The 26,883-nt window shown below is 43.6% G+C and overlaps 3 protein-coding genes across 5 annotated transcripts in view; 2 read left to right on the forward strand and 1 right to left on the reverse strand.

The window, feature by feature from the left end:
* LOC119388073 (WD repeat-containing protein 44) overlaps positions 1–7,569 on the forward strand; it is a 28,051-nt gene extending 20,482 nt beyond the window's left edge. The window contains exons 11-18 of one of the 2 annotated variants that reach the window (XM_037655693.2): positions 3,099–3,192; positions 4,368–4,492; positions 4,861–4,983; positions 5,042–5,233; positions 5,289–5,390; positions 5,843–5,958; positions 6,015–6,139; positions 7,322–7,569. In XM_037655693.2, the coding sequence (XP_037511621.1) occupies positions 3,099–3,192; positions 4,368–4,492; positions 4,861–4,983; positions 5,042–5,233; positions 5,289–5,390; positions 5,843–5,958; positions 6,015–6,139; positions 7,322–7,515 (1,071 nt within the window). In that variant the 3' untranslated portion in view covers positions 7,516–7,569. The remainder of the gene's footprint in view (positions 1–3,098; positions 3,193–4,367; positions 4,493–4,860; positions 4,984–5,041; positions 5,234–5,288; positions 5,391–5,842; positions 5,959–6,014; positions 6,140–7,321) is intronic. The other variant, XM_049413816.1, reaches the window with a different exon arrangement.
* On the reverse strand, positions 7,538–9,010 carry LOC119388079 (trafficking protein particle complex subunit 1). The gene is made up of 4 exons (XM_037655705.2): positions 8,831–9,010; positions 8,701–8,771; positions 8,500–8,638; positions 7,538–7,677 (listed from the first exon to the last, which is right to left on the reverse strand). Exons 1-4 carry the CDS (start codon positions 8,927–8,929, stop codon positions 7,561–7,563), a joined length of 426 nt encoding a protein of 141 aa, XP_037511633.1. The 5' UTR covers positions 8,930–9,010; the 3' UTR covers positions 7,538–7,560.
* A 560-nt stretch (positions 9,011–9,570) lies between these two features.
* The window catches only part of LOC119388072 (WD repeat-containing protein 75), a 29,278-nt gene continuing 11,965 nt past the window's right edge, over positions 9,571–26,883 (forward strand). For both annotated transcript variants that reach the window (XM_037655689.2, XM_037655690.2), the window contains exons 1-10: positions 9,571–9,756; positions 14,105–14,234; positions 15,419–15,484; positions 16,811–16,916; positions 17,641–17,827; positions 20,444–20,551; positions 21,646–21,731; positions 22,437–22,592; positions 24,281–24,459; positions 25,497–25,675. In XM_037655689.2, coding sequence (XP_037511617.1) covers positions 9,671–9,756; positions 14,105–14,234; positions 15,419–15,484; positions 16,811–16,916; positions 17,641–17,827; positions 20,444–20,551; positions 21,646–21,731; positions 22,437–22,592; positions 24,281–24,459; positions 25,497–25,675 — 1,283 coding nt within the window. In that variant the 5' untranslated portion in view covers positions 9,571–9,670. The remainder of the gene's footprint in view (positions 9,757–14,104; positions 14,235–15,418; positions 15,485–16,810; positions 16,917–17,640; positions 17,828–20,443; positions 20,552–21,645; positions 21,732–22,436; positions 22,593–24,280; positions 24,460–25,496; positions 25,676–26,883) is intronic.

The following is a 26,883-nucleotide window of genomic DNA, read 5'->3' on the forward strand; positions in this document are numbered from 1 at the left end:
AAGTTTTCGAATTAACCGGGCTGGTACTGACCGCCGCTTCAAATTATCCACTCAAATTTACATTGCAAAATACGGGGCCGCAGAAATCCTTCTAATTATGTGGGATTTCGAAACAGCCGAGTTCGAATTAATGAGGTTTTACTGTATTACCCTCACATCGATTAATCATTTTTTAAGTTTAAAAGCTTGTTATACCGGCTTATATGCTCTAAGTATAGTAAATTTTAAAATGTAACGTATTTTTACATCCTATCACTTGCATTCTACCGAAAGCCACATCCTGCTACTACTCAAAGTTGCTTCCACTTCCCTTTGAACCAAAAAGAATGACATATGCATATGCCTTGTTTCAACTTTAAAAATATTGTGCTGGTTAGTTGAGTCCTGACAAATATGCTCATTTTTTTAATTATATGCAATATAAGCTATTCGAATTCGCTTCGACATTCGCTTCGACCACATCACTATTCGCTTTGAACCTAAAATTTACTATTCGCACAAGCCTAGTGATAAGCCAAAGAGTTTTTGCATCATTGTTTAGTTGGTTATAATATAAATTCTGGCATGTCAGGTAACCATGCTAAATAGCTGTTTGGCACGGACATGAGGGTGTAGGGCACAAGGAATGTGCGTGCCGGTCAACGATTTCTGCAGTTCCCTTTAATGGTGCCATTGTAGCCTAACATTTTAATACAGTCAAACCCACATATATCGAACTTATCTATGATGAATTACTGTGTATGTGGAAGGGTTGTAAAATTCCCTTCAATATATTTTCGATATATAAAACTTTTTATATATCGAAATACCTAGTATACAGAACTTTTTTGAGATCCCCTTCGGATTCGATATATCTGAGTTCGACTGTAACTCACATAAGTTTCAAGACTTTTAACTAACGCTATTCTTAGTAGGACACTAATGAATGCTGCTAAGAGGGCCTTAGGAGGTTCTGTATATTATTATTATTAACACTGCTAACAGGGCCTTAGGATTATTAAGTAATATAAAATGTTGAGTGAAATTTGTTTTCTTAGGAGACCTATATGTAGTTATTTGTGTATGAACTCGTTATTATGTTTAAATCAGCATATTCCTTAGGTAGAAAGATACTTGACCATCATTAATCTGTAATGCAGCAGTCACCTACTTGTATTGTCACTTTCCATCATTTCTTGCACTGCACAATAACACACTTTTGCCTCTGTGAAGGGACACTGAAGAGTGATCCAAGCTGGTAAGTTATTCCGTTGGGCTTGTCCGAACATTTATTCGGCAGAGCCAACTCGTTTCAGATGTTATAGCTTACTTTTGCATAGCAAAATAAACAGCTAACTGAGCAGGAAAGTTAAGCATGCATTATCTTGCCTCAGCAATGTACTTATTTCACATTGACACATTCTGTTAGAGGGGCCCTGCAACACTTTTTCAGCATGGTCAGAAAACACTGCCAATCGGTAGTTTGAGGCTCCCGAGAACACGCGAGCCAAACATCGTAGCGCAGCACGTGGCCTGGGATTTACAATAAATTCGCAAAGTCAGCTAAAAAACACTTCCTCTTCTCTCGACAAAAAATTATGCTTACGGCATCACGGGCAGATTCCATGCCATTGGCTGATTTGAACGTGGCGCGCTCGGTAGTTACTGCGACCGCCGCGAGAGGCCGCCACTCGCCTGCACGCAATCGCACTGAAAGTACGCCACACATTTGAAGAAGAAAAAAAGAAAATGTGCTCAAGGTCAGGAGGCGTGTGTGACGTACCTTCTCCCCCTGTGCCACCCCCCCTCCCCTGCTTAGCTTCCAGCGCTTTCGTCGGGGCGAGAGAAGAGAGAAAGCAATTACAGTGTGCGACAAATCTTTGTAACTCCGCTCGTACTGGGAAGATTCTCAAAATTTTTGAGGCATTCGATTCGTGACGCAATAAGTTCCTTTAGTGAAGCCATTCCATGGTTACTTGGAAAAGTGTTGCAGGGCCCCTTTAACTTACCGACACATAAAATAAGACTCAGTGGACATGGAGGTTGAGAAACAAAAGCTTACTTTTATTTGATAGTGAAGCTACAGACCTGAAATCATTGACATTATCATGTCATCATGAGAGAAATCCTAATTATCTGCCATTGTGTAGCAGTAAGGCTAGGTTTAATTATGGTAGTCATTAGGGAGCACGGCTACTAAGTAAGGGTGTTGCACACATTTCTTCTCGCATCACCTGGCATCACTCATACCTGGCAGTCGTACCATTTGCAGGAAAGGAATGAGCCAAGGTATTACAACGCTGCGAGACTTCGCCTACTGAGTGACATACCATAACCAAAATCCGCCAGTATTTTCCTAAGATTGTTAATGTGTAGGGATGGGCGAATATTCGGGCGTTTTGAATATTCGAACGAATATTACAGTATTTGAATTCGCTTCGATACGAATTTGGATTATTCGAAATTTCGAAGTGTTCGAAATGAACGACGAATGAACGAATATATGTATACATTTGACCGCGCATAACCCCTGTAAAGGTGGTTTCACTGCAGAGTCTGGTTGCTGTGCCGTGAAACAGTTCATCCAGGGGAAATCTGCACTGCCGCGAAGCCACACTTCAAGGTTAAATGTACATATTTTTTTAAGTTTAAAAGCGTGTTATAAGGGCTTATATGCACTAAGTATAGTCATTTTTAAATGGTAACGTTCACTTATAACTTGCACCCTATTCAAATCTTGATACTATTCAAGGCTGCTTCCACTTCATTTCAAACCAAAAAAAGTGACATTCACTCATACCTAGTTCCAATCCTTAAAAATATTGTGCAAGGGTCATGACAAAAATGCTAATTTTTCTTAATAATATGCGGTAAATACTATTCGAACTATTCGATTCGAAATTATTCCACCAAATCAATATTCGCATCGGATTCGCTTCGAACCAAAAATTCACTATTCACCCATCCCTATTAATGTGCTTTGACCTTAGCTGAGTATACAGAAGAAAGGCAACTCAGATATGTCACTACTCACTAAGCGGCTAGGTGTGCACAGTTTCAGTGAAGCATATCTACTATAGTTACTGTATCTAATGCACTGTCCTCCTCTCCCTTGCAAGGCAACGGCTGGCCAGGACACCATCCTGCGCATTTGGGTCCTGAAGAGCGCCTTCCAGCTCTTCGATGACATGCGCAACAAGTACAGGCAGGAAAGTAAGTTTCATGGTGTGACTGTTTTCATAGAAACCATTATGTAGGCACCAGAGCTAGAGTTTATGTGAAATGGTGGCAAACAATTTTTATCGCTTTCTGCGGGTGAAAACCACAAATTTTATGCTGGTAATGGCGCTTCATAGTTTCATATTGAAAATGGTTTTTACTACTGCTGCTGCTGCTAATATATAGGCTAAAAGTTTCATCTGTCAACAACAGTCAGTATTTTAAATTTAGGCCAGCATCTTCGTATAATGCCTTCTTGTTCAGAAAAGAAGTGTTCTGGTTTGTGGAGTAGCCATAGGATGACTCGGTGGCATTGGGGTGTGCAACAAAGTTGGTCTGCAATGTTTTGAAAAATCATATTTTCAGTGAAATTATTTAAGAGCTCAAGCGGTGAAAGCAGTGTCCCTTCATTTTGCTTGCTTGTTTGTAGTGTGTGAAACAGAATAGCGCCTTGGTGAGGCTGTCTGGCCTCCCAGTAATAGTGTTGTCTAAGCTTTACCATCCTACTCCCTTGTCAAGAAAGATGGTGATGGTGGCAGTACAGGTGGTGGAAGCTCATTTTATTCTGCTACCAACCTCAATTATTGCCCCAGAGGAATTTTTTTTACAAGCGAAGCCTGTACACTTTGCCACCAGTTAAGTTGAGCTATGTTATTACATTTCTCTTCTACTAAACAAAAAAAGGCACTCTTATTGTGAGAGGAAACTCATTAAGCCAGAAATCAAGTTAAGGAACTAAGCCTTAAGTTCCCGCAACATCTATCTATTACATCATGAATTTGACAGCATATACTACCGCCTAAGTGACATTCGTAAGGGTAATGGTCTGTATTGCATTTGAAAGGTGCTCTCTTAAAGAGTAGGCTTAGAAACGCTGTGTACATTTGCAGCACTACAGTAGGACAAATATAGGAAATGTTCTTTGAAATTAACATCACACTGATGCACCATTGCTGAAGCTCCAGCAGGCAATTAAAAAAAAAAGCAAATTTGGACTTTATTTTTGTTCTGACAATTAGCAATACTGTAAAATTGCAAAATAAGGGTATTAAAAGAATGCTTTATTATTCTTATCCGATTTAATGTGTTTCTTTAGCGTCCCTTCAACTTGTGCAGCTTGGCTGTATATAAGGTTAACACTATGGCGTCCATTGTGCGGTTCCTTGCAGCTACCAAGAATGAGAGCACAGAAACAGCGGATCCACCACCAGAAGAAGAGGAAGAAGGACCTTTCCGTTCCTTTTGCAAGTATGCGGGACACACAGCCGACCTTTTGGACGTGTCATGGTCACGGGTACGTCAATGCATGCCCAACTGTAGCTGCTGTTAAGCATAGATTTCTAGCAGCCTACACATTAAGCAACTTTATGTAACATTCAGCATCATAGAAGTCCTGGGTAGAGCTAAAGTGCACTTACAAGTATTTTTGCAATATTTTTATAATTGCCCATACACGTTTAAGAAAGCTATGCTTAGCAATTCCACCTTGCTTTGTCAATACATGTTCCCACAGCCAATAGGCGTGATGCCTTTATTGTGCACATACTGGCAGCACCTCTTACTGTGTAATACCTATATTATTGAGTGTTTTATCGTATTTTTACAGCCGCCTTTTCTTGAAGCACTGAGTAGCCAGGCCTCCTTTTTTGTGTTTGTGTGCAGAACAACTTCATCTTGTCATCGTCCATGGACAAGACTGTGAGGTTATGGCACATCAGTAGTCGCGACTGCCTGTGCTGCTTTCAGCATGTTGACTTTGTCACGGCCATTGCTTTCCACCCCCGGGTAAGGTTGCCGACACTGGTGCAGAGTGCAAACGGCGCTCACTTGTGGTCACTTGCAGGACGACCGCTACTTTTTGAGTGGTTCCCTCGATGGCAAGCTTAGACTTTGGAACATTCCAGACAAGAAAGTTGCCCTCTGGAACGAGCTGGACGGCCAGACCAAGCTTATAACGGCTGCCAACTTTTGCCAGAAGGGCAAGTTTGCCGTGGTCGGCTCCTACGATGGGCGGTGCATCTTTTATAATACGGAGGTAAAGCTAATCTTTTGTAGTGGCACAGCTTTTTGACTTGGTTTCTTCCGTGCAGCAGCTCAAGTACTACACCCAGATTCACGTACGCTCGACGCGAGGAAAGAATTCTCAGGGCCGCAAGATCACTGGTATTGAGCCCATGCCCGGAGAAGACAAGGCAAGTTTATAACCAGCAGCAAATTTATATCTAGGTTACAAGCACATATCACATATACAGGCACTGACTTTGCACACAACTCACGTACACACACAAATGTGCGCACGCACTATGCTCTGATAGAGTACAATTTCAAATTTCATCTCTTATGTCACGCTGAGAAATGCATTCTTTTTGTTTGTTAACTTTGTAATTTATAGCAGTTTATACAGCAGTGTAACAATTGCTGCTCAAATTTAAGGGCTACACAAAGTGAATTCAACGGCAGGTTTTGTCTCGTAACTATATTACAGGGGATGAATCGAGGGGCCTTTTAGCTCCACACTGTGCTAAATGTTGTTGTACCTCCTATTTGTAATGTATATTTCATCAGTTTCATTGAATCTGCAATTAGCTATAAACTGAATTCATGCATTACTGCTTGAAGTGTCTGTGTGTGCACTGTTTTGCAGATTCTTGTGACCTCAAATGACTCGCGCATTCGTCTATACGATCTGCGGGACCTGTCGCTCTCGTGCAAGTACAAGGGATACGTCAACCTCAGTAGTCAAATCAAAGGGTCCTTCAGGTAAGGCCCACTGCATCACATAGGGGTCAGGCAAGTGAAAATGCTACTGTGCGCAGCCACGATGGGAGGTACGTCATCAGTGGCTCCGAGAACCAATTTATCTACATCTGGAAAACCTACCACGACTACAAGTTTTCATCAGCACGGCGGGACCGGAACACTTATTGGGAAAGCATAAAAGGTATTGATTAGTCCGATGACTGTAGTTTGTGGTAGGATGCCCTGTTCTTTTAGCTTTCAAACCTTACGGTAATGCCATTATCATCAGTCTATTTTTATGTACACTTCAGGATGAGGACCTTTCCCAAAGAACTCAAATTTTCCCTGTCTTGTGCAAGCAGATTCCAGTTTGTGCCTGCAAATGTTCCAATTTCTTCACCCTCTCTGCCATTTTTGGCTGCATTTTCGATCCCTAGGTATCTATTACATTGCTCCAACTGATCACCAGTACTATGCATTATGTGGCCTGCGCAGGTTCTTTTTTTTCTCCCTCTTAATGTCAACAAGAACATCAGCTACCCCCATTTGCCTGTCTGTTAATGTAGTCCCCATCATCTTCCACTACATTGCATGCTACATTATGTTATGGTAACAATGAAGGGAATATTTTCGAGATAGAGGGGAGTGGTTAAATGAACACTGTTGAGCAATACTATGTTTGTCTGTGCTGATAAGGTGTGCTCTTGAAACTTTTTTTCTGTGTTTTGTTGAGTGTAGTTATATATGCAAGGAATTCTTACTGAAAAGAACTGAAGCAACGGCTGTCGTGCTCATGGCTCTGTGCACACAGTCCCATGAAGGCAAAATAAGGCTCCTTTTATAGGATCTTTATTTGAAATTGGCACACTTTCTTTGGAACTGATGAGTACTTGGATTTCAATGTTCAGCAGAAAATAGAACTTGGCACTTACCATGCAGCTTTCTCAACATAGGAACAGTAAATGCAACATATTAATGCTTTAACATTTCTCGATTCATCATAAATTGTAATTGTATGCTTGAGCAGCTGTTCTGTTGCACTCATGCATTTCCCCATGTTTGTTATTCTTCAAAGCAAGTAAATACATGCTGTTACTTGTTGAAGTATATGAAAAACAAGTTTTATAATTATATAAGTCAAGGAATGCTCTTAGTGTGTGTCCCTCAGGGAAACCAGCGATAATTTTTTACCTCTAGGAATAAAAGAATAGATATGAAGCAGAAATGAGTGTTCATAGATAACTGGTTCACATGTACAATTCGAGAGGCTAAGAAAAGAAAGGTTGTCGATTACCTAAAAATATCTGGTCTAAAGTGTAGGGGCACTTGTGATAAGGTGGACTTGAAGATGTGCTTACAAATAGTGCTACATGTACTCTTGCAGCTCACAATGCTGTGGTGACGGCAGCAGTGTTTGCACCCAACCCAGACCTAGTTCTACAACAGCTAGACGAGAAAGAAACCACGGCGGCCCCAGAGAGTCCCGCTACGGGCAATTATGTGATTATCAGTGCGGACTTTGGTGGAACCATCAAGGTGTTTGCTAGGCGCAGCCGTCCTAGGGCCAGCCTCCATTGAGACAAAGATATAGGAGGGAGGCTTGTGTGAATAAAATGCATGTTTTCACTTGTACAGTGGCGATTTGAGAATGAAAGCATTCAGCTGTTCCTTGAAAAGTTCACTCGTGATGGGCTTGCCTAGCTGGCACTCAGGGTTCTTGACAACATACTCCACGTAGACCTGGATAGGAAGAAGATGAAAGAAGTCAAGAGCTAAGTATACCGAGGTACACAACAGCAGGTGAGTTGGCACAACTGTTGAGATTGCAAGAAAGCAGATAGCAAAGCCGACAAAACTCCTGAATTCCTAAAACAACCATGCCCTCGAATAACTGCTTAGGCAAAATATAATTGTGCACGTTGGCACTCTTTGGAAACAAAATGTACTTGTGGCTTAAAGCTGAAATTTGGTTTTGATCTGAATATATATTACTAGCGGAACTAAAACAGGGACAAAAGATGCACACGGGACATCTAGCGGTCTTCCTGTGGCATCTTTTGTTGCCCCTGTTTCGGTTCCGCTAGTAATATGTATTCAAGTACTTCTGGGCTAGTTGTTTGATGATTATAGCGTATGGCAGCGCATATCGGGTGAAAGGACAAACACAAAACACTTAACAACTTCGGAAACAAAAGTGAGCGACGCAAGTTTTTATGCTGCTTCAGGGGCCTTTGCTTGTTCCAAGTTTTGCCTTGTGGCTGGTATGAGTAGAGCCGGCCGAGCACTTGGCTTCATTCATCCCATTTGTGCTGTTTAAACCACGTTGACAGTAAATAAGCCTAGGGTGGCAGGGCCTTTGGCACAATATTATTTACTTGCTTGCCTGCGCAAGCAAGTATTTTCAGTCTATTACTGTAGTTAGCACCACTGTTCCGAGATTAATAAACGTGCGCGTCTCCCGTACGCACACGCACAATGCGGCGATCGATTGCCACTTGTACAAGATAAAAGCTTCCCTTGACACATGCAACCGTACAGAGTTTCTCCAAGAGCACCGTGTACCTGATGGTAGATGTCGTGCAAAAGCTCTCGCACGTTGCTGGCATTGGTGTCCGTGTTCATGATGAACTTGAGGCCCGACGGCGTCTCGTAAAAGTTCAGCCTGTACTTGTTCGTTTTGAAGTTCAGGAAGCCGTCGTTGCTGCGACGAAAAAAAAAAAAAGCTGTCTGAACAAGAACGTCACGCAGGTTTACGGTCCTCACCAGTCCGTTGGGGCAATCTTGGCCACGAAAGACTTGAGGGAGTATATCATTCCGTACATCAGTTTCGCCTCCTGCAACAGAATGACCAAAGGTTTCGCCAATGGAAGGAACAATGGCGCGTAACACTCACCTCTTCCCTCGACATGCCCGAGTTCTTGCTCCTCTTCCACTCGTCGTAGTAGAGGAAGGCCCCATTGCGGCTGAATATGTACAAATTATGAATGGTCATTTCACGACAAAGCAGCCGCCACCGCCGCTTATTCCGCTGCAGCTGGGAAGCAGACGATGATAGTGATGATGATGCCGGAGGAATAATACGTTTGTCATGAAACTTATGACGTTTTTTAACAAATTTATTAACACAGTCGCTGCTATTTTGGGTGGATTTAAAGAGTAATTCAAGACGCACACAACAAAATATTATATTTTAAAAGTGGTTCCCAACGTCACTTTTTTGTCACGCTATGTTTGCTGCTGAAGTGGATGTTTCAATACAAAAATTATTTCAACTCGTTTTAATTGCACGTTACTAACAACTAGTAAAGCAAATGGTTGTTTAGTTAAGCGCTTTGGTTGGTGGCAGCAGTTAACACGCTGTTACGCACTTCCTCCGTTTTTAAAAGACAAAAAATTTTGTAGAGTGAATACAATTTTGTTATTTGGCGCGTTTACCGTAGACAGCCACAATGGCGCTGCAGTCGGCAGTTGTAAATTTTGACTGTTTTAAATGTAGTAGTAAGCGACAGCAGCGCTAAATTTTTGCAGTGTTAGTAGCTTGCAATTTTTCATAAAGTGTTGGTCCTAATCTCGGCTAAGTACGCCGTCTCTTACGCTAAGCAACTGCCGTCTACACTCTAGTGTCTGTCTACTAGTGTTCTGCACTTCCGACGCTTCCGATTTTTCCCATGCCGCGTGCATCGTGTATCGAGTTGACCATGCTTGTGCCCTGTTGTGCTCAAACTTCGTAAACATGACTTACAAAAGCCAGTTAACTCCTCGCTGTAGGACTGGAGCAAGCTTGGTTAAGCACAAAGGGACGTTCTCCTATAATTCTAAGTAAGTATGAATCATTACACTATCATCCTAAATGGGAAAACAAGACCGTAACAACGGTGGGTTGGCGTCAACTGCCGGTTAAAGTTTCCCCGATCATTAGTGAACGCAGCTGCATTATTGTAACGACAGAGATAGTGCAGCATAGGGATGTCAAAGGTTACAGAAAGTTTTCACTAAACTGTAGATGTGACAAAGATAAGTGAGTTTGACCTGTGGTCTGTCGGCAGGCACACATGAGCTTACGGTGTCCGCGATTGCAACATGGCCGATTGTTTTTAGCTGAGATGTATTTTCGCCTCCTGCCAAAGGGCACTAAAATGCAATGCGTCACATCTGCATTGGACTAGTCGTTTCCTAAAGTGGTTGCCGAACCACTGTGGCATTCAAGTCGTGCACTTGTATGCACAGATGCTTCAGCGCACTGACGTTTCGCTGTAAACGAAGCATTTACATCTCGCCTCAACTGCTTACGCCTGTAAACTATTTAAAGGACTGATCGACGCTTCCCGAACACATGACACAATGTTCGACACAGCAAATCCCGCTTGCTGCACGGAAACTGCTGCCACTGTGGGGTTTCGATTGGGGAGGCATTTGGCCTTGGTAATGAAGAAAACAGTGTGTTCGATCATGAGAACTAGCTGCACTGCCGGTGGCAGTACGTTTTAACTATGGAGAAACGCAGGCAATCACTCGCACCACGCAAGCTGTGGTGCTGATCGTTCCTGTCAGTGCTCTACCACCGCTAGCCAAATGTATTCAAATCTCCACTTAACTTCCACAACATGTGCTATATCTTGCGACGTTTTCTTGTCCAAGTTGAAGACTGCAGTTGTTGAGGTTGCTTTGAAAGACAATATGTCCACCTTTATATTTCCTGCTGGCCTTTTGTTATTGAACATGGGCTGTACTGTTGTTTTATATGAATGTAGTGTTAATGCACCATTGGTTGCAATGACCGGTGCCGTAAAAATGTTTTCTGGATTATTCAACATTATACGAAAACAAAATTTATACTCATGTTATAAGGGAATTTACATATTTGGGTATTGAGGTGAATAACAACCGTAATGGCATCGTAGAGAGACTACATCGTCACCTGAAAGAAGCACTCGCCTCTCAGACTCACGCCGAAGTTTGTGTATCACACCTCCCCATCGTGCTTCTCGGACTTCGATCTACACTCGGACCAGAACTTGCCTGCTCTGTAGCTGAGATGGTTTTGGCTGCACACTGCATTTGCCAGGTGACCTCGTCCACCAAGAACCTACGTAGACTGTTTCGGATCCATCTTCTTTCATCCAGCATCTGCAGATCTTCATGCAAAACTTGCACACATCACCAACTTCTGCTCACACAAATAAGCATGGCGTTTTTCTGCCTTCAAACCTGCAGACATCCTCACTCGTTTTTGTTCGTGTTCACGTGCCTCACCGTACTCTTCAGCCCCGCTATGACGGTCCCTTCCCAGTCATCAAACGTTTTGAACGTCATTTCGCAATCCTGCACAGTGGGCGTGAAGACACAGTCACAATCAAAAGAATCAAGCCGGCGCTCACTATCAACAGCTCCGTTTGGTCTCCTTTCAAGTGCCCATGGCCACTTGTCCGCAGGGTGGGGTGGGGGGGGGGGGCACCTGTGGCAGACTTTTCTTTTTTTGGCGCACAACCACTTGGGACATGAATTGGTAGTGGGGAGCCAGCTTAATAGAATGAAGAGGTAGTTCGAACAATGGCAGAAGTTTATTAATAAACTGCTTTGTGTTTTCTGGACCGTGCTTCAGAGTGCTACACAGGTACTATATTGATACGCTTAATCTGTAAGGCTACCTGTTCAGTAGTCATTTTTCAATATTGTCATAGACGCATTCGGCCATTTCAAAAGCCAGCACTGTTAAAAACATGTCAAGCTTTGACCAGCAATGGAGTCATGTGAATAGCCTGACAAGTTTAGTGGCGTGAACCTATGACAATTTCCTTATATATATATATAACAGCTAGCAGTTCAGCATACTTTAACATAAATGTAACTTTGGTGATGATTGAAAAATAATAAAAGCTATCATAACTTCTGCACATGGTGCAACGGTTACCATTACACTGACAAGACTTCCTCTCAATTTGAGAAAAACATATTGCTTCACACCCGGGCCAGTATTTTATAGTGATGCGTTATGTCTTATCATGCCGGCCATCTTATGTCATATCACCACTCATGCCGGCCATCCTGTTGAAAGCGTGGCCGGACCATAGATCTGACCACTGACCAAGTGCAAGGAGCATGGCATTGCTACAAAATTATGGTGCAGATGTCGGCACCTATGCCACTTCTCTCTTCACAAAATGAGCACAGCGCGCAAGTATTTTCAGCAAAAGATTATCCGTTGTACCAAGCTTCAGCTTAACGTCTTGAGTTTTGCGCTATGAAAAATGAACACATGAGAGAAGAGACAGGACAAGCTTTACTAACTACAGCTCTGCGAATAGCAAAATTTTGGGTGCAAAGCAAATTCGAATATTGAAGTGGGAGTGCAAATCGAATATTTTTCGAATGCTTCAAAGGGAAATTGCAGAAAAAAATGTTAGGATTCCTAAGCATATTCTTATGAGATAGGCAGAAATGTCGAGCCAGAGCAAAACGAATGCCGACTGGTAGTGCACCGCATGATGGGCATAGCGACCCGAAAAATGAATGCTCTCTGGGAGAAAAATGTAGAGGAAATGACGTTTTATCAGCCATATCCACTGGGCACAATGACGGCGTTGCTATGGTTATGTGGCGCGGCATGTTGTGTTGCAGCGGCGGCATCTGCATTTCCGTAGGTCTCGTACCGAATCGTGGCTGACTGGAGGAACGAAAGCATCCTTTCTTTGTTCCACATTGTTAGCTCTGCAGTGTTGTCCCGGCGGTTATTGTTGTAGTCATGGAGTCTGAACAAAAGTGTGGGGAACAATTGCATATCTACGTACCATGCTACGAATGAAGGATTTGCAGTAGAGCTGTGCGAATAGCAAAATTTTGGGTGTGGCGAATTCGAATATTGAAGTGTGAGTGCAAATCGAATCGAATATTTCTAGAATATTTTTCGAATACTTCGAAGCGAAATTGCAGAAAAAAAATTTTAGAGAGGATTCCTAAGCATATTCTTATGAGATAGCAACATGAAAATGTTTCTTTTCGCTGGGTTGATGAAGCACTGGCGGGTTGGTGTTTCATAGTTGTCTTATCAAGAATGAGGCAATGTAGAGGCCGAATTCTATTTATGTACATGATTTGGTGCAACCAAAGTGTTGCCGACAACACTTTACACGTGATAGGCAAAGATGCCATTTCCTCAGCCTCTCCTCCTCTTTCAACTTCTGTGGAAGCCCAAATGATGTGGCAGACAAGGGTGTGCTCCCTTCAAGTCCGGAGTTCCAAATCTGCCTTGTGGACGTCGATATATAAGAACATCTGAAATTTTGTATGCTAAAAAGCTTCGACTTCCGATTTTTCGGACTTCCTGCCCAAATTTCAGGTCCAGAACAGCATTAATTGAGCCCCCATCTCTGCCACATCTTTCATCTCCATGTTGAAACCTGCGTTTTCTTGAGTTAATACATTTGCAACCGTAGCAGAGCTTGAACGGCAGCTTTGCCACAATACCGGGGTGTGATGAGGTGAAGCATATTGAAAATCTAGGGACCACTTCCAATCGGACGTTGACTGTGTCTTGGCTAAGGTCGACCGTAACGGAGCTTGAAAGGCAGCTTTGCCGCAATACGAGAGTGTAATGAGGTGAAGCATATTAAAAATCTGAAGGGGTCACTTTCAATCGGACGTTGACTGTATTTGTCTTTGGGAAGTTCGAATAGCAAAATTCCAGTGCGAATTGAATCGAATAGCAAACGCTATTAGAAAAATATTTGAAATTTCGAATATTCGCACACCCCTACTACTAACAACTGGTTTATTGCAAAGGTTGCAATGAAATATATAGCACAGCGATGCGCAGACGTACCAAGCGCATATCAAAACAACACTTATCAGGCTAAGGACACATGACATCAAAAAACCTAATCTCGCTCTTAAGCAAGATGTTAAGTACTCACCAACTCGCCCAGCAACAAGCTCTTATTAAGCTTCAGCTCGTTTACTCTTTATCTTATAACTGTTTGCTAATACTTGCATTGAAATGTGTTCCCTTCTTTGGCTTCACATATAAAAAGTGTTTAGTTTGCAACTCAATGTGTGCAGTGCACATGCTCAGTGTCTTTCCGTCACATTGCCGTAATATACTAAAGCTGTGACAGGAAATTCATTCAACGTACTGCCCTCCAATGAGCACTACCCATTTCTGTCTTTTCAGATTTTTCCTCATTCCAAGTGGCACGGGTGTAAAAGTCTACAGCTGTGCTACCGGAGAAAGTACTAGCACTTTTAGCGAACACAGCACTGAAGTAGTCGCTGTTTTAAGGAACCCGGAAAACCTTGTGCAGGTGAGTGGTCCAGAAGGTAATCCATCTACCAGCAGAAACTTTGCACAAAGGAAGACGTAAACACTTCACAAATAGCTTCTTTCCATGTTGATGATGCCATGCTACAGTTGAAATGACAAGCATGGGAATATTGTCCGCATCATTACATCCACTAGTGCCACTGCCTGTTCCGGAAAGGGTCTCTACTGACCTTGCGTGTGATTCTGCTGAACTGCTTTGCAATGCAGAATGCATAGTTTTCCGCTAAAAAAAACGCACACAAAAGAAGACGAGGAATATTTACAATGTTCGGTGTCCATGTGCTTCGTGTCCTTGCACTGTCAATTGCTGGCATGCTGGTTGCCTCAGTCAGGAGAGCAACCACACTGGAAAGGCATTGGTGGGGGGTTCGATTCCCAGACCAGGATGAATTTTTTGTCAACTAAGAAGCTTTCTTTTTGAGAAATCTGTGAGGATGTCCTTGTAGCTTTGTGTTACACATGGATGGTTGTCACTTTGAATTTTTGCTTTCATATTTGTAACAGTATTGGTCCATTTCTCCTGTTCTCTGTGTTTGATGCTTATTAGTGAAAGAATATGCATTACAGTACATACAATATCTGGTAGAATAGCATTCTGGTCCCTTACAGTCTGACAAAGAAAAAAGAATGTCGCAGGACATAATGTCTAAAAGAAAGTTCCTTAATTAAGCTTCTAGCTAAGGTCCTTCTCTACGAGATATACGATAGTGGGCTAATATACTTTGCTTGGTCAATAACTTGTTTGTAAATAATACATAATACTTTGAAAAGGTTTCAGTCACCTGGAGTGTGTGTGTGTGTGTTTTTTTTTAATAACACACTGTTCGCTAAAAAATTGCCTGATATAAGCCATATCTTACTAGTTGTCTGTGGGGAAAACCAACGGATATAGTAAGTGCATAAAACCAATAATTCTAGTTGTAGACAGAATAATCTGCCGCACATTAGAGCATCATGCTGTGGTTAAGAAACTATTTCTATGTTTCATTGTACTACCTTAACACACGTAAGACTGGCGCTGATGATTACAGTTCGTTTTCATGCATGTGTATCTGCATCAGGAGAATTCCAAATAATCTGTCAGAGTTATGGTCAAAGCTAAGTTTTGGATGGCATTTTGAAGATGTATTAGACTCTTAGTGGATGCATTTTGTCATTTTTCAGGTGCTGAGTTGTTCTGACGATGGTGTTGTGTACAAGTGGGACCCTTCAGATGGTTCTGTGCTTAAGGTGCGGCATTCACAATCTTGTAAATTTCTACTTTGCCTAGTGGAACTTTCTTTTCATGTTAAGTGTGTGACATCATGTGATGTCTTTCTCCAGATTGTCATTAATTTGCAGTGAAGCCAGAACTGATCAAAGCAAGTATTTTCATAACAGCCTGCTGAGCTTTTTGAAAATAAGACTGTGGCCTTTTATATGAAAGAAAAATAGCACACAAAGTGAAACCAGCGATCGTGAATTTCTGAGAGTAACACAAAAACTCGGGTGGCATTTCTTGATCCTGTTTTAGGCGTGCCTTGCAGCTTTGAAAAATCATACATATTATGGTTGGAGACTTTTTAGCTTTTGATAGTGAACCCATTCACTTTGACTGCGCTGAACTGCTAATGCCCCTTGCCCATAAGCAAGCCAAGCTGTCACAATAAAGGAACTTCCCACCTTGATAGGGGATAAGAACTGAGAAGAATGTTACTCATGGTGTCAATCAAGGCTCTGGGAAGTAATTCTGGCTAGAGGGAGCAATAACTTGTGCCCTTGCAGTGTTTAATCTATATGTATTTTATTTTGCTTCATAACTTAATAGCCCAAACATGGACACTACAAGGGAAGGCATACAATTGTTGCCATATAAACAATATATTCTATACTATTGACCTGTCGTTGTATAATGAGCTTGTTTGTAGCACTTTCAAATGTATTCATGAGGTAATGCTCTTCTCCATTGCCTGGAAATCGTGAGTGTGTAATAAAATTTCAGAAAAACTGACTTGAGTCATATGCAGTTGCATATCTCGCTTGTACACTGATGTCTGCACAACACAGAAGCTGCTTGCAAGCAGCTGTTGTCAGAATAGTCACCCCATGCCATATAATAAAGAGAGCAATACAGCAGTGTTTATTTATTTATGTCGTTCATCGGCTCATTAACAAGATAATATTGCCATGTGCGTTTCTTATTATCACTTTTGCTGTATTCGGACCACGTGACAATATGGTTGTTTGATGAGACATGTATGCGGTAACTGGAAAGGTCTATTGGGTACTCAAGTCACAGGGCATGCGCACATTTCGTAGTCTGCTGCGTTTAGGGCCATTATCCTTAAGGTAGTTAATGCATTTGTATTGGCATGATTTTCACTGCTTTAACCAGAAATTGAGATTACTTCAAATAGCATAATATGATTGCACGTGAGGCAACGTATGTTGTAAATATTTCACAAGTGTTGCTGTTGGTGGGGGGTCTGTGCCACATTTTGTTCAAAAAGAGCAAAGCAAATAAAGAATTCGACATGAAAGGCTTAATTATGCTGCCTCGTTGCTTCTCCTGTACAGAAACATGAGGTTTCGATTCATGTTGGAGATGGGAAGGAGTATAAGGTGACAGGCTTCTATGCTCCACCATCATTTTCCTCCTGGTTTGTCCTCAGGCAAGAACCAGGTAAGCTTGAATCTGTGGCATGCTCCAATGCTTCTTTTATGCAGAATGTTGTCCTGCATTGGGTACTGGAAGCTGAATCTCGGTGTTACCTTATGGTTGCTAGCAAACTACTCGAATGGGGCAGAAATATTTCCCCAAGAACTCATATTAAAAAGTTTTTAACTTGCCTTTTTCTCATCTATTTCCTACCCAGTAATGTTTTCCTTATTCATTGCAAAGTATACCCAGTATTATGCAATCACTCATATTATCTAAAAATTCGTGGTGCTTTTACGAGCCCTTGTGTGGCTTGCTGCAGTATTTTTTCTCCCTCGTAATGCTGTCTGTTGCATTGATTCTTGTCCAACTTAGTAAGTAAACAAGTTGCCCAAAGGAGAATTGTGTGGCTGACTTTCTTGTAACAGATCCAGCCTTTATAAACAATTCCATGTAAATGTTCATCCATCATCGTCAGTCATAAATCTCATCATACCTATGTGAAATCGGTAGCCACAAATGGATTTAAGCTGTCATACAAACTTTTATGTGTGGCATTTATCCTTTGCCTTTTTGTTGTTTATATATTTATAAGCAATAAACTACATGTCCCACACTTTTCAAGCAGTTGGTGCAATAATCTTGTGTAACACGTAGATGTGTCTGTGTGTTATGTTCCTTTGTGCAGTAATATGGGCATACTATTGAAAATACATCAATAATCCAGGTTCGGTGTTCTGTTTAACAGATGCCAGCCACGGGAAGCTCGAAAGTATGTCTCGTGATGGTGGAGAAGGCCAGGTGCTAGTGGAGAAGGTGACCCTTGGCAGCTCCTCTCCCGTCGCATTCAACTCGGAGGGTGGTTTCTACGCCACCATCTACAAGGCCAAGCTCTCTGTTGGAACTACAGGGCTGCCTTCCCAACCTGCATCTGTGTATGATTTCTTGTTTTGTCCTAAATGGGAGGCGGGGAGCACTTTTTGCCCACTTCCGAAATTATTGCGAACAGCAATGAATTTTTCAGGTTGTGTTGCGGTAACTTAACTCTAGTCTTTATTGCTAGCATCCTGGTTAGCTCAATTGGTAGAGCGGCTGCCCTGGAAAGGCATTAGTTCTGGGTTTGATCCCTGGACCAGGATGAATTTTTCAACTCGAAGTTTTCCTTTCGGAGAAATCTGTATGGATTTCTTTGTGGCTTCGTGCTACAAACGGATAGTTGTCAATTATCCATTTCTTAACCAGTCTGCCACCTTGTGGGTTTCCGCAGAACTCATTTGTAAATTAACTCTCTTGTGCAAATCGGTCGCCAGTATTCAGTACTGGTCTTGTAAAACAGGTATTTCGCAGTTTCCTAATATGTACAGCATAGACCGCTTATAACGTAAGTCGCCGGAGTCGCGAATGTCCGCACTATAAGCGGTACCGCACTATAACCAAAACAACATTTTTTAAAGGTTGCACGTGTACAAAACATGACCAACAGGCAGGCGCGCGATTCCGACTATCGCGGCATGCGACTGGGGCGTAAGTTTGCATCTGCTTACATTTGAAAATGTTGAACTGTTAGCGTCCGCGGACCTGCGGTGCCGACATAACGAACGCGGAAAAAATGCGCCGTCACGGGAAGTCGCCGCGGTAACACACTGCGCGTCCGCGATGTCGAAAACGGTGGCGACCACAAACCACCACTCGAGTGTTTCACACGCGCGCCCGCGTTTTCGTAAAAGATGTAAGTCACCCCTTCTAAATGCAACAATTGCAAAATGTTTCATTGACTCGGCACCAAACCGCAACTTCTGTAGTCCGCGGCCGCCGACATGGCAGCTAGCGCTCGTTAGGCCTAGCGTGCGCGTTGCAACTTGGCATGCCACCGCGAGAAGCTTGCCCTAGGCAACACGGAGATCGGGAGTAGAAGAGATCGCACTCGCGAGCTACCGAGGGCATCACGCGTGAAACGAAGTTTCGGTTCGCGATCGGGAGAACAGCCGCGGCAACTATCCTGAAAAAGTCTTTCAAGCTTGTAAGTCCGCTACAACAAGGAACGGCGGAAGGCACAGGCCGCCTCCCTCATCAAAGCTTACGGCGACACCACAGGCGTCACCTTTGTCGATGCAGCTGAATATCAAGACGGGCACCGCTTCGCAGCGGCTACCACCCAAGGCGGCTCGCTCAGACACGCTGCCAGCATCGTAACCCAGAACGCTGAGACTGCCGAAGAGGTGGCCATCGCCCTGGCCGCCCTCGACCCAGACTGCGACACCATCGTGAGCGACTCCCGCACGGCAATCAACAACTATATAAAAGGCCGCATCTCACAGCAAGCATTACGCATCCTACACCACGCCCCTCACTCAGCAGATAACCAAATCACGCTTGTCTGGATTCCAGCACATGCCGGCGACGTTCATCCGCACCTCACCAACCTTAACGAGGTCGCACACTCCGTAGCACGAGGCCTGGTCAACCGTGCCGGAGACAGCGCAGGTGTACCCGCGGAACGCGATCGCCTCACCAGCTACAACGACATCACCAAAGCATTTTACCTTGAAAGAAGAACCTTCCCCACCCCTCATCACAAGCTAAACAGAGCGCAGGCAACCACCCTCCGCCTGTTACAGACAAACACGTACCCGTCACTACATCGATACCACAAGATATACCCAGACATTTATCCTAACCACACCTGTAAGGTATGCAAGACCCAGGTCGCTTCGCTCCCGCATATGCTGTGGGAGTGTAAACACCAGTACCCGTCCGTTAACACCGAGACCCTCTCGTCGAGATGGCATGCCGCCCTGCGCAGCTCCCACTTCGACGACCAGCTTTGGGCGACCCAGCAGGCCCGCGAGGCGGCGGAGAGGCAAGACCTCGACGTCCCCACGTGGGAGGCCTAGGCCCAGCCAAACAAATTGCTGGTCTCAATAAAAGTTTATTCCTTCTCCTCCTTGTAAGTCCGCCTGTTGGTGGCAAAGGCGAAAGCTCAATCGCGTCTCAAAGCATTGTTACTTGCGGGGGAATCGAGGTTGCACGTGCGATATCTGCGCTCTACGACGAAGCAACGACGAAGCGCGCATGTCAAGCGGCCGAAGAGGGCAAAGGCTTCTCCGTCGGCCGCCCAACCGCTCCCCCTCCTCACACCACGCACCTGCGCCGGGCTGCTGTCCCCCACAGCCATCCCTTTTTTTTTCTCCCCCCCGCTCCTTGTTCGTTCGTTCCGCGTCCCCTCCTCCTTTGTAATGCCGTCGCCGCTCTCTCCCCCGCCGGCGCATCTCCGCTGAGAAGCACGCTCGCACCCTCGCATCTCTGACAATGTTCCGGCAGCCGCATTATAATCGGTCTTTCATCTCGGGGGTCTGCACAATAAGCGGTATGCGTATACATGGAGTTCTATGGGAGAGTAAACGGGAGTCAGAAAAAACCGCATTATAGCCGGTACTGCACTGTAAGCGGTTACATTATAAGTGGTCTGAGCTGTAAATGATTATCTGTTAGTAGGTGTGACGTTGAGCTGCTGCTATTTCTTACTCTTGCTTGTCACATTGTTGCCACAGGTTTCAAGCCATGGGCCACAAGAAAGGTGTGAAGTTCACTTGTGTTGCCTGCCACCCCACTGAGGCATCACTTGCTACCGGTGACACCTTGGGACGCATCACCATTTGGTACGTTACTACGTATTATTTTGTATGTTTGGGCTAGTCAGTATTTCATTCAAGATGTCAACAACACAAAAAAAATAATAAACGAAGGACAGGCCTGTCCCTTGTTATTTCTTCGTGGTTATGCCTGCGTACCCTCCTTCGTTTATTTTTCACGCTGTCAATATCTTGCTGCTGCAATACTGTTACTGCTGCAATACTGTTCACACTGCCTGTCCTGAGGGAGGTAAAGCTGTATGTACTAGCTGTAATTGTCCATTTGTATAGTTATGTGCTGATAAAAGTAGCTTCTTCAACTACACTCAAGGTGTAAGCAGTATAATTGAGCTACTGTGATGTAAAATTCTGTTTTTGTGTCTCTTTTTCACATAGTGTAGGAAAGAGTACTAATATGCGTGACATGTAAATAGTGAGATGCAAGATTGTGATTATACAACGGGGCTGTGTAATGAGTGAACTTGGCGGCAGATTTCCATATTTGTATTTTAACAAATGGAAAGCTAGAGCAACTGGACCTAACAAGTAGGGGTGCATCTAAGTAGCAGTGGAGGATACCATGTTTGGTGTGGTGGTTGGCCATACCACGGTTCCATCTTCACTCATATGATGACTACATGCGTCGTCATATGGAAGTGCGCTCCATCGCCGGAGATTAGGAGCAGTCCGCCGCGGTGGTATAGCGGTTACGGCGCTCGGCTGCTGACCTGAAGGTCGCGGGTTCGATCCTGGCCGCGGCGGTCGCATTTCGATGGAGGCGAAATGGTAGAGGTCCGTGTACTTAGATTTAGGTGCACGTTAAAGAATACCAGATGGTCAAAATTTCCGGAGCCCTCCACTACGGCGTCTCTCATAATCATATCGTGGTTTTGGGACGTAAAACCCCAGATATTATTATTAGAGGAGCACAGGTCTACACTCCATTGATGAATAATCTGTGGCCAACTTCACTGAAGCCCAGCAATCCACCAATGCACCTAAACTACAGCTAGGCCTGATGAAGCTGCTGAATAGAATGTAAATTACATGATTACGCTCTCTTTCAACGAATTGTTCATTACTATGCACTAAACCTATCTATCGCGTCTGTGTCCTTTCAGGCAGGGCCTGAAAGAGACTAAACCAGTGCGTTCCATCCACCACTGGCATACACTTCCTGTTTGTGACTTGGCCTACACTGCTTCTGGTAAGTGACAGGTGCGCATTTGATTAGCCTTTTGGATCTGAACCGGTATACTTTAACCTGGAAGGGCCTTACAATGAAACTATGCATTTTCTCTGTGAGTGTCTCTTTGTTCCCTGTCTTGCTTAGAACATGCTCAGTTCTTCAACATACATATAAGGTTAACAAAAAGTGAGGGATCTTATTTTTCTTGTTTCAATAGAATCGGCTAACAAGTGGTCAAAATGGGTAGGGAAACAGGAGTTTTTAGGAAGTCTTTGTGGTACGGACTAATGCTGGGAAATGATCAAACTGTATGACTTCATTTCACCCCCAAAAATTATTTTCTCCTTGTTTTTCATTTATATGCAAATCGTTTTGTTTGCTTACCACTTCTTTCCCAGCAGCAAGCTGGTCACCACATTGTAAAATTTCTCTAGGCACCAGTATCGAGGGTAAGATGCGATGTCAGTAAAAACCGTACTACTTCAACTTCAACCTTGCTACCTCTACCGCACTATTTAATTCTCTCTCTACTTACGCTTCATGGGTAAATCCTGCATGCCAGACTGAGTGCCATGATTGTTAACTGGGTATGTGCACTTCAGGCCAGTTTTGTTTAATCCTTTGTTTTTCTAAGTGTGAATTGTAAACATTATAGATTAATTTAGTGCTTGCTTGTTGGAATCACTGTCTATGTATGCATCACTACGTTCTTCTGAATTGCAGGCAGTTTCCTGCTAAGCGGCGGTGGTGAGTGTGTGCTGGTCAAGTGGAGCCTGCCGTCGGGAGGAAAACAGTTTTTGCCTCGCATGGGCTTACCAATTCGCCACATTGCCACCTCACCTGATGCCACTTTAATCCTCACGGCGCACACCGACAACTGTGAGCATCTAGCTTTTCTTCACTTAACCTTAAAAGCCAGCTGCAATGAAACTTTGAACCGTGTAAAAGTAGTAACCCTTCTTCTTCCTCGTTGTCTTCTTCTTTCTCTGTTTTTTATTATGTAAGAGGCAAAAGAAATGCTGCCATTCACCAGAATGAACACAAAACCCTGAACGTTGAAAATCATCTCCGGTCCTTGGTATGACTTCCAACGAGTAGTACCACACCATAACCAAAGCAGCAATTTTCAAAGACTCACTTGTGCACAACATGTTCGACCAAGCAGCCACATGTACCCAGTAAACAAAGTAATGAAACTGTAACGTTTACATCCTTTTAAAGGGCCCCTAAACCACCTCCGATATTTTTTCAAACATTTCAAGTTAACTCGTGCATCGTGTGCAGAATACCGTCACGATAAATGATGCTACACGTGGCAGCGCTGCAAGCCACGTGCGCGCCGCTAATTCCAAGAAACAATCCCTTCTTCTTTCCGGGTCTTTCCGGCCTCCCTAGTGACGTATGTGACGTGAACATGTTGAATCTGGGATGCAGCATGCAGGCGATGCTGTGATTGGTCGAACGAGAACCTACGACTTCTGGTTAGTGTGCAATCAGCTGCAAGCGGTCCTTGCTGTTCTTCATCGTGTTGCTCGCTTGTGCGCGCTTGCGAATCTGCAACTGCGGCCCGTAACACAACTTCCAAATCGCTAGCGTACCAGCACAGTTGCGTCTAGCGGTCCGATAAGCTGCGCAGACTGAATCTGACAGTGTTTTGCGATGGCTTTCACGCATCAGTGTGCGGTGCTTGGCTGCAAAAGTGCCGACTGGAAAAACGGAAAGACGAATAGGGTCCATCATGTTGCCAATCCTTTGAAGGCGTGCTCGCAACACATGGTCCATACTGGCACGATTCGTAGGAGCACGGCCCGGCACGGCAACAACAGCGGTTAGCTGAGAAGCACGGAGTCCACGGAGTCGCGGCAACCGGAAGTGCTTGCTGTTTCAAAGAGAGAGCACGTCAGCGATGACGGTATGTCATATGAGATTGGGAGGGGCACTCGGAGAGGAGGGCAAAGCAGCTTTCGGAGAGGAGACCAGCCGAGGAGCGGAGGGTAGTGAAGGAAAGAGTGAAATGAGCGATCGCAGCATTTCGATCATCAAACGCGTGTAACTCCGCTATTACGGCACCGTTTCGAAAAATTCTCACGGCTGTGTGGTGTTTGTAGACTCATGCACAACTGTCACACCACAACTAAATTTCGACCTCTGGGTCATTTAGGGGCCCTTTAAACATGTGAGAAATAAGCAAGCATCCACTTTCTGCACACGCAGAAGTCGTCGTGTGCCAAAACCATTTTTCAACCAGTACCTGTGTTGTAGGCCTTCGCTTCAATGTGTTATCTTAGCATTACCATCATTGCTGTGTCTGTAATGCAGTTACAGCACTGTAGTAGGACTACTACATTTATATAGCCCGAGTAAGTAAACTCTTAATGTGCTGCGGAAATGTGCTTTACTCTGGTCTGCTTGTGTACTCCCACTGATTGTTCTCTGGCTGTTAGTGTATGGCCTTTAGAATAAAGTGCTTCAGCATCTCTATCACTGCCATTTTCTTCACATGAAGTACTACAAGGGTGATAACAAACTCTGTGCCTAAGGAAGTTGTTGATTTTCTTGTGTTCTAGGTCTGCGGCTGGTGAGCAGCCAGATGAATGTGGTGCGGCAAGTGCAAGGGCTCGCACTGAGTCAAGGGTCTGCGCGTGAGCTCTTGTTTCACGACCCTCGTTCTAGTTCCCTGCTTCTCCGAGGAATGCCAGGGCATTTGCAGTTCTACCAACCCCATGAAGACAAGCAGCTCTTCTGCGTTAGTACATGTGCCTCTCTCCCCAACCATTAGTACTATATGCATTGCTGTTGGTATTGAAACGAAACCAAACGTGACTCAAGGCGGCTAATTGTACTGCAACCCCCTGCATACTGGCAGGCAGCACTGCACTGGACAGAAAGTTAACGAAAACAACCATAAAAGCCATTGGCTACACCACATTGGATGTAAGCAGTGTGTCGTCAGGTATTGAGTGAGGATATGAATGGTCAGTAGCACTTACATTTAAAAATACCTACACTCTAAGAAACAATAGAGTATATGGGGAGTATTTCTGCCACACAACAATAATCGTCATCTGGCTTGCTCGCGTTTCCTTTCTTGAAAACCCGGCTCTCGTCACTCTACGATCAAGAATGCTATGTCACGCTGATAATCAACGCCATTCTTGACCGGGAAGTGCTGGAACCGCGGTGATAACACGAGGAAAGTACGCGAGATGGATGACGATTATTGTTGTGTGGCAGAAATACACTCCAAATACTCTATTTTTTCTTAGAGTGTAGTAGTTGCGCAGTAACACTCTTAAGAAAATGTCGTATGTTCCCGTAAAATTTATATCTCTTTTCCTTTATACTTCACCTCAGAAGCGTTACATGGTATGCAAAGTTCTGAAATTTCGTCCTAAATACTGTTGACCCTTTATGGGGGGCACTGATGTAACAGACGATTGGGTATAAAAGACACCAGTGTGCTTACAACGAAATAGGGGATGATCAGAAAATGAGAATGTGCTACCCTGCTTATGAGAGACACCTCAGATAAGGGACAAGAACTGCTCCCCAGTGCGTATCCTTTTTAAAGCTCAACTCCATTGAGAATTTTTTCTTGAAGTCTACGCTTGTGGATGTGATAAACTTGATGAGAATCTAAAAAATTCAGCCTCCTTTACTGCTGTTTGTCTCCAATGATACTGGACATATGAAAAAATGTGTTACATAAATGGATTCTCTACAGTAAGAATGAAATGATGCCCTAGATCTGTGTGAATAAAAATGAACGCTCGGTTTTTGCAGCTGGATGTGGTAGGCCAGAACTACATGACCCAAGAGCGGGAGGGCGGCATTGTGAACACCGAGGTAGTCCTCGCTGCCCTTGCTGATGACTGGCTGGTCACCGTTGAGCACTGGGCTGATGACAGCTTAGGCCCTGAGACTCGCCTGAAGTTCTGGCACTTTGACCACACGCTCCAGAAGTGAGTGGGCGAGGATTTTAAGCTGCACTGATTGCTTTATGTTCAACATGATAAATGGCACATATCTGAGCAAGCACATCAGTTCAGTGGTGTTATACATATCATTGTCCAGCTATCTATGCTGTTTGCCATGTCAATTTGAGTGGGGATCATTCACCCTACACTTCACCACCAGCTTTCCCGGCAATATACTTAAGGGGAGACGCGGGTCTTTTTTTTATTTCTTTTATTAGGTGGGTGAACTGAACGAAGTTTAACAAACTGATCCCATTTTTTCTGCAGATTCCAAATCTCTAATTAGATTTTTGGTAGCTGCATTAGTACAAAAGATGTGCAATCTCTAAAAGCATATTTCTTACGGGAATTTTTGGCAACTTTGCTTTGTCAAACACAGAAACAAAGTATGTGGCAAGGCTGCCAGAGAGCTGGTTTAGCCGGTGATGCTAATCCGATTGTCTTCAACAAACTTTGAATGCAAAATAAATAGACGTAAATGTGAGTGAAATTTTTTTGCTGCATACTATTTCTGATAATCGAGAATTATAATTTGGTGAACAACATTATAAGAAAATAAATAGCATCACCGGCTAGACCAGCTTCCTGGCAATCTTGTCACATACTTTGTTTTTGTGTTTGACGAAGCAAAGTTGCCAAAAATCCCCGTAAGACATATGCTTAAAGATGTGTTAGAAATTGTATCTTTTGTTCTAATGCAGCTATTAAAAATCTACTTAGAGATTTTGAATCTGCAGAAAAGGCTGAATAAGTGTATTAAATTTCATGCCATTCACCCAACTTTTAAAAAACCATTTTTTAAGACCCACGTCTCCCCTTAAATTGCAAACAGTAAAGACCTGCGTATTATAACACTCTATTTGGGTAACATCTTTCAAGTAGAGCTGTGCGAATAGCAAAATTTTGGGTGTGAAGCGAATTCGAATATTGAAGTGTGAGTGCGAATCGAATCGAATATTTTTCGAATACTTCGAAGCAAAATTGCAGAAAAAAAAAGTTAGAGAGGATTTCCAAGCATATCCTTATGAGATAGCAACATGAAAGTGTTTCTTTTCGCTAGGTTGATGAAGCACTGGTGGGGTGGTGTTTCATAGTTGTCTTATCAAGAATGAGGCAATCTAGAGGCCGAATTGTATTTATGTACATGGTGCAACCAAAGTGTTGCCGACAACACTTTACATGTGATAGGCAAA

Source organism: Rhipicephalus sanguineus, chromosome 3 (assembly GCF_013339695.2).
Source record: "Rhipicephalus sanguineus isolate Rsan-2018 chromosome 3, BIME_Rsan_1.4, whole genome shotgun sequence".
Taxonomy (NCBI): Eukaryota; Metazoa; Arthropoda; class Arachnida; order Ixodida; family Ixodidae; genus Rhipicephalus; species Rhipicephalus sanguineus.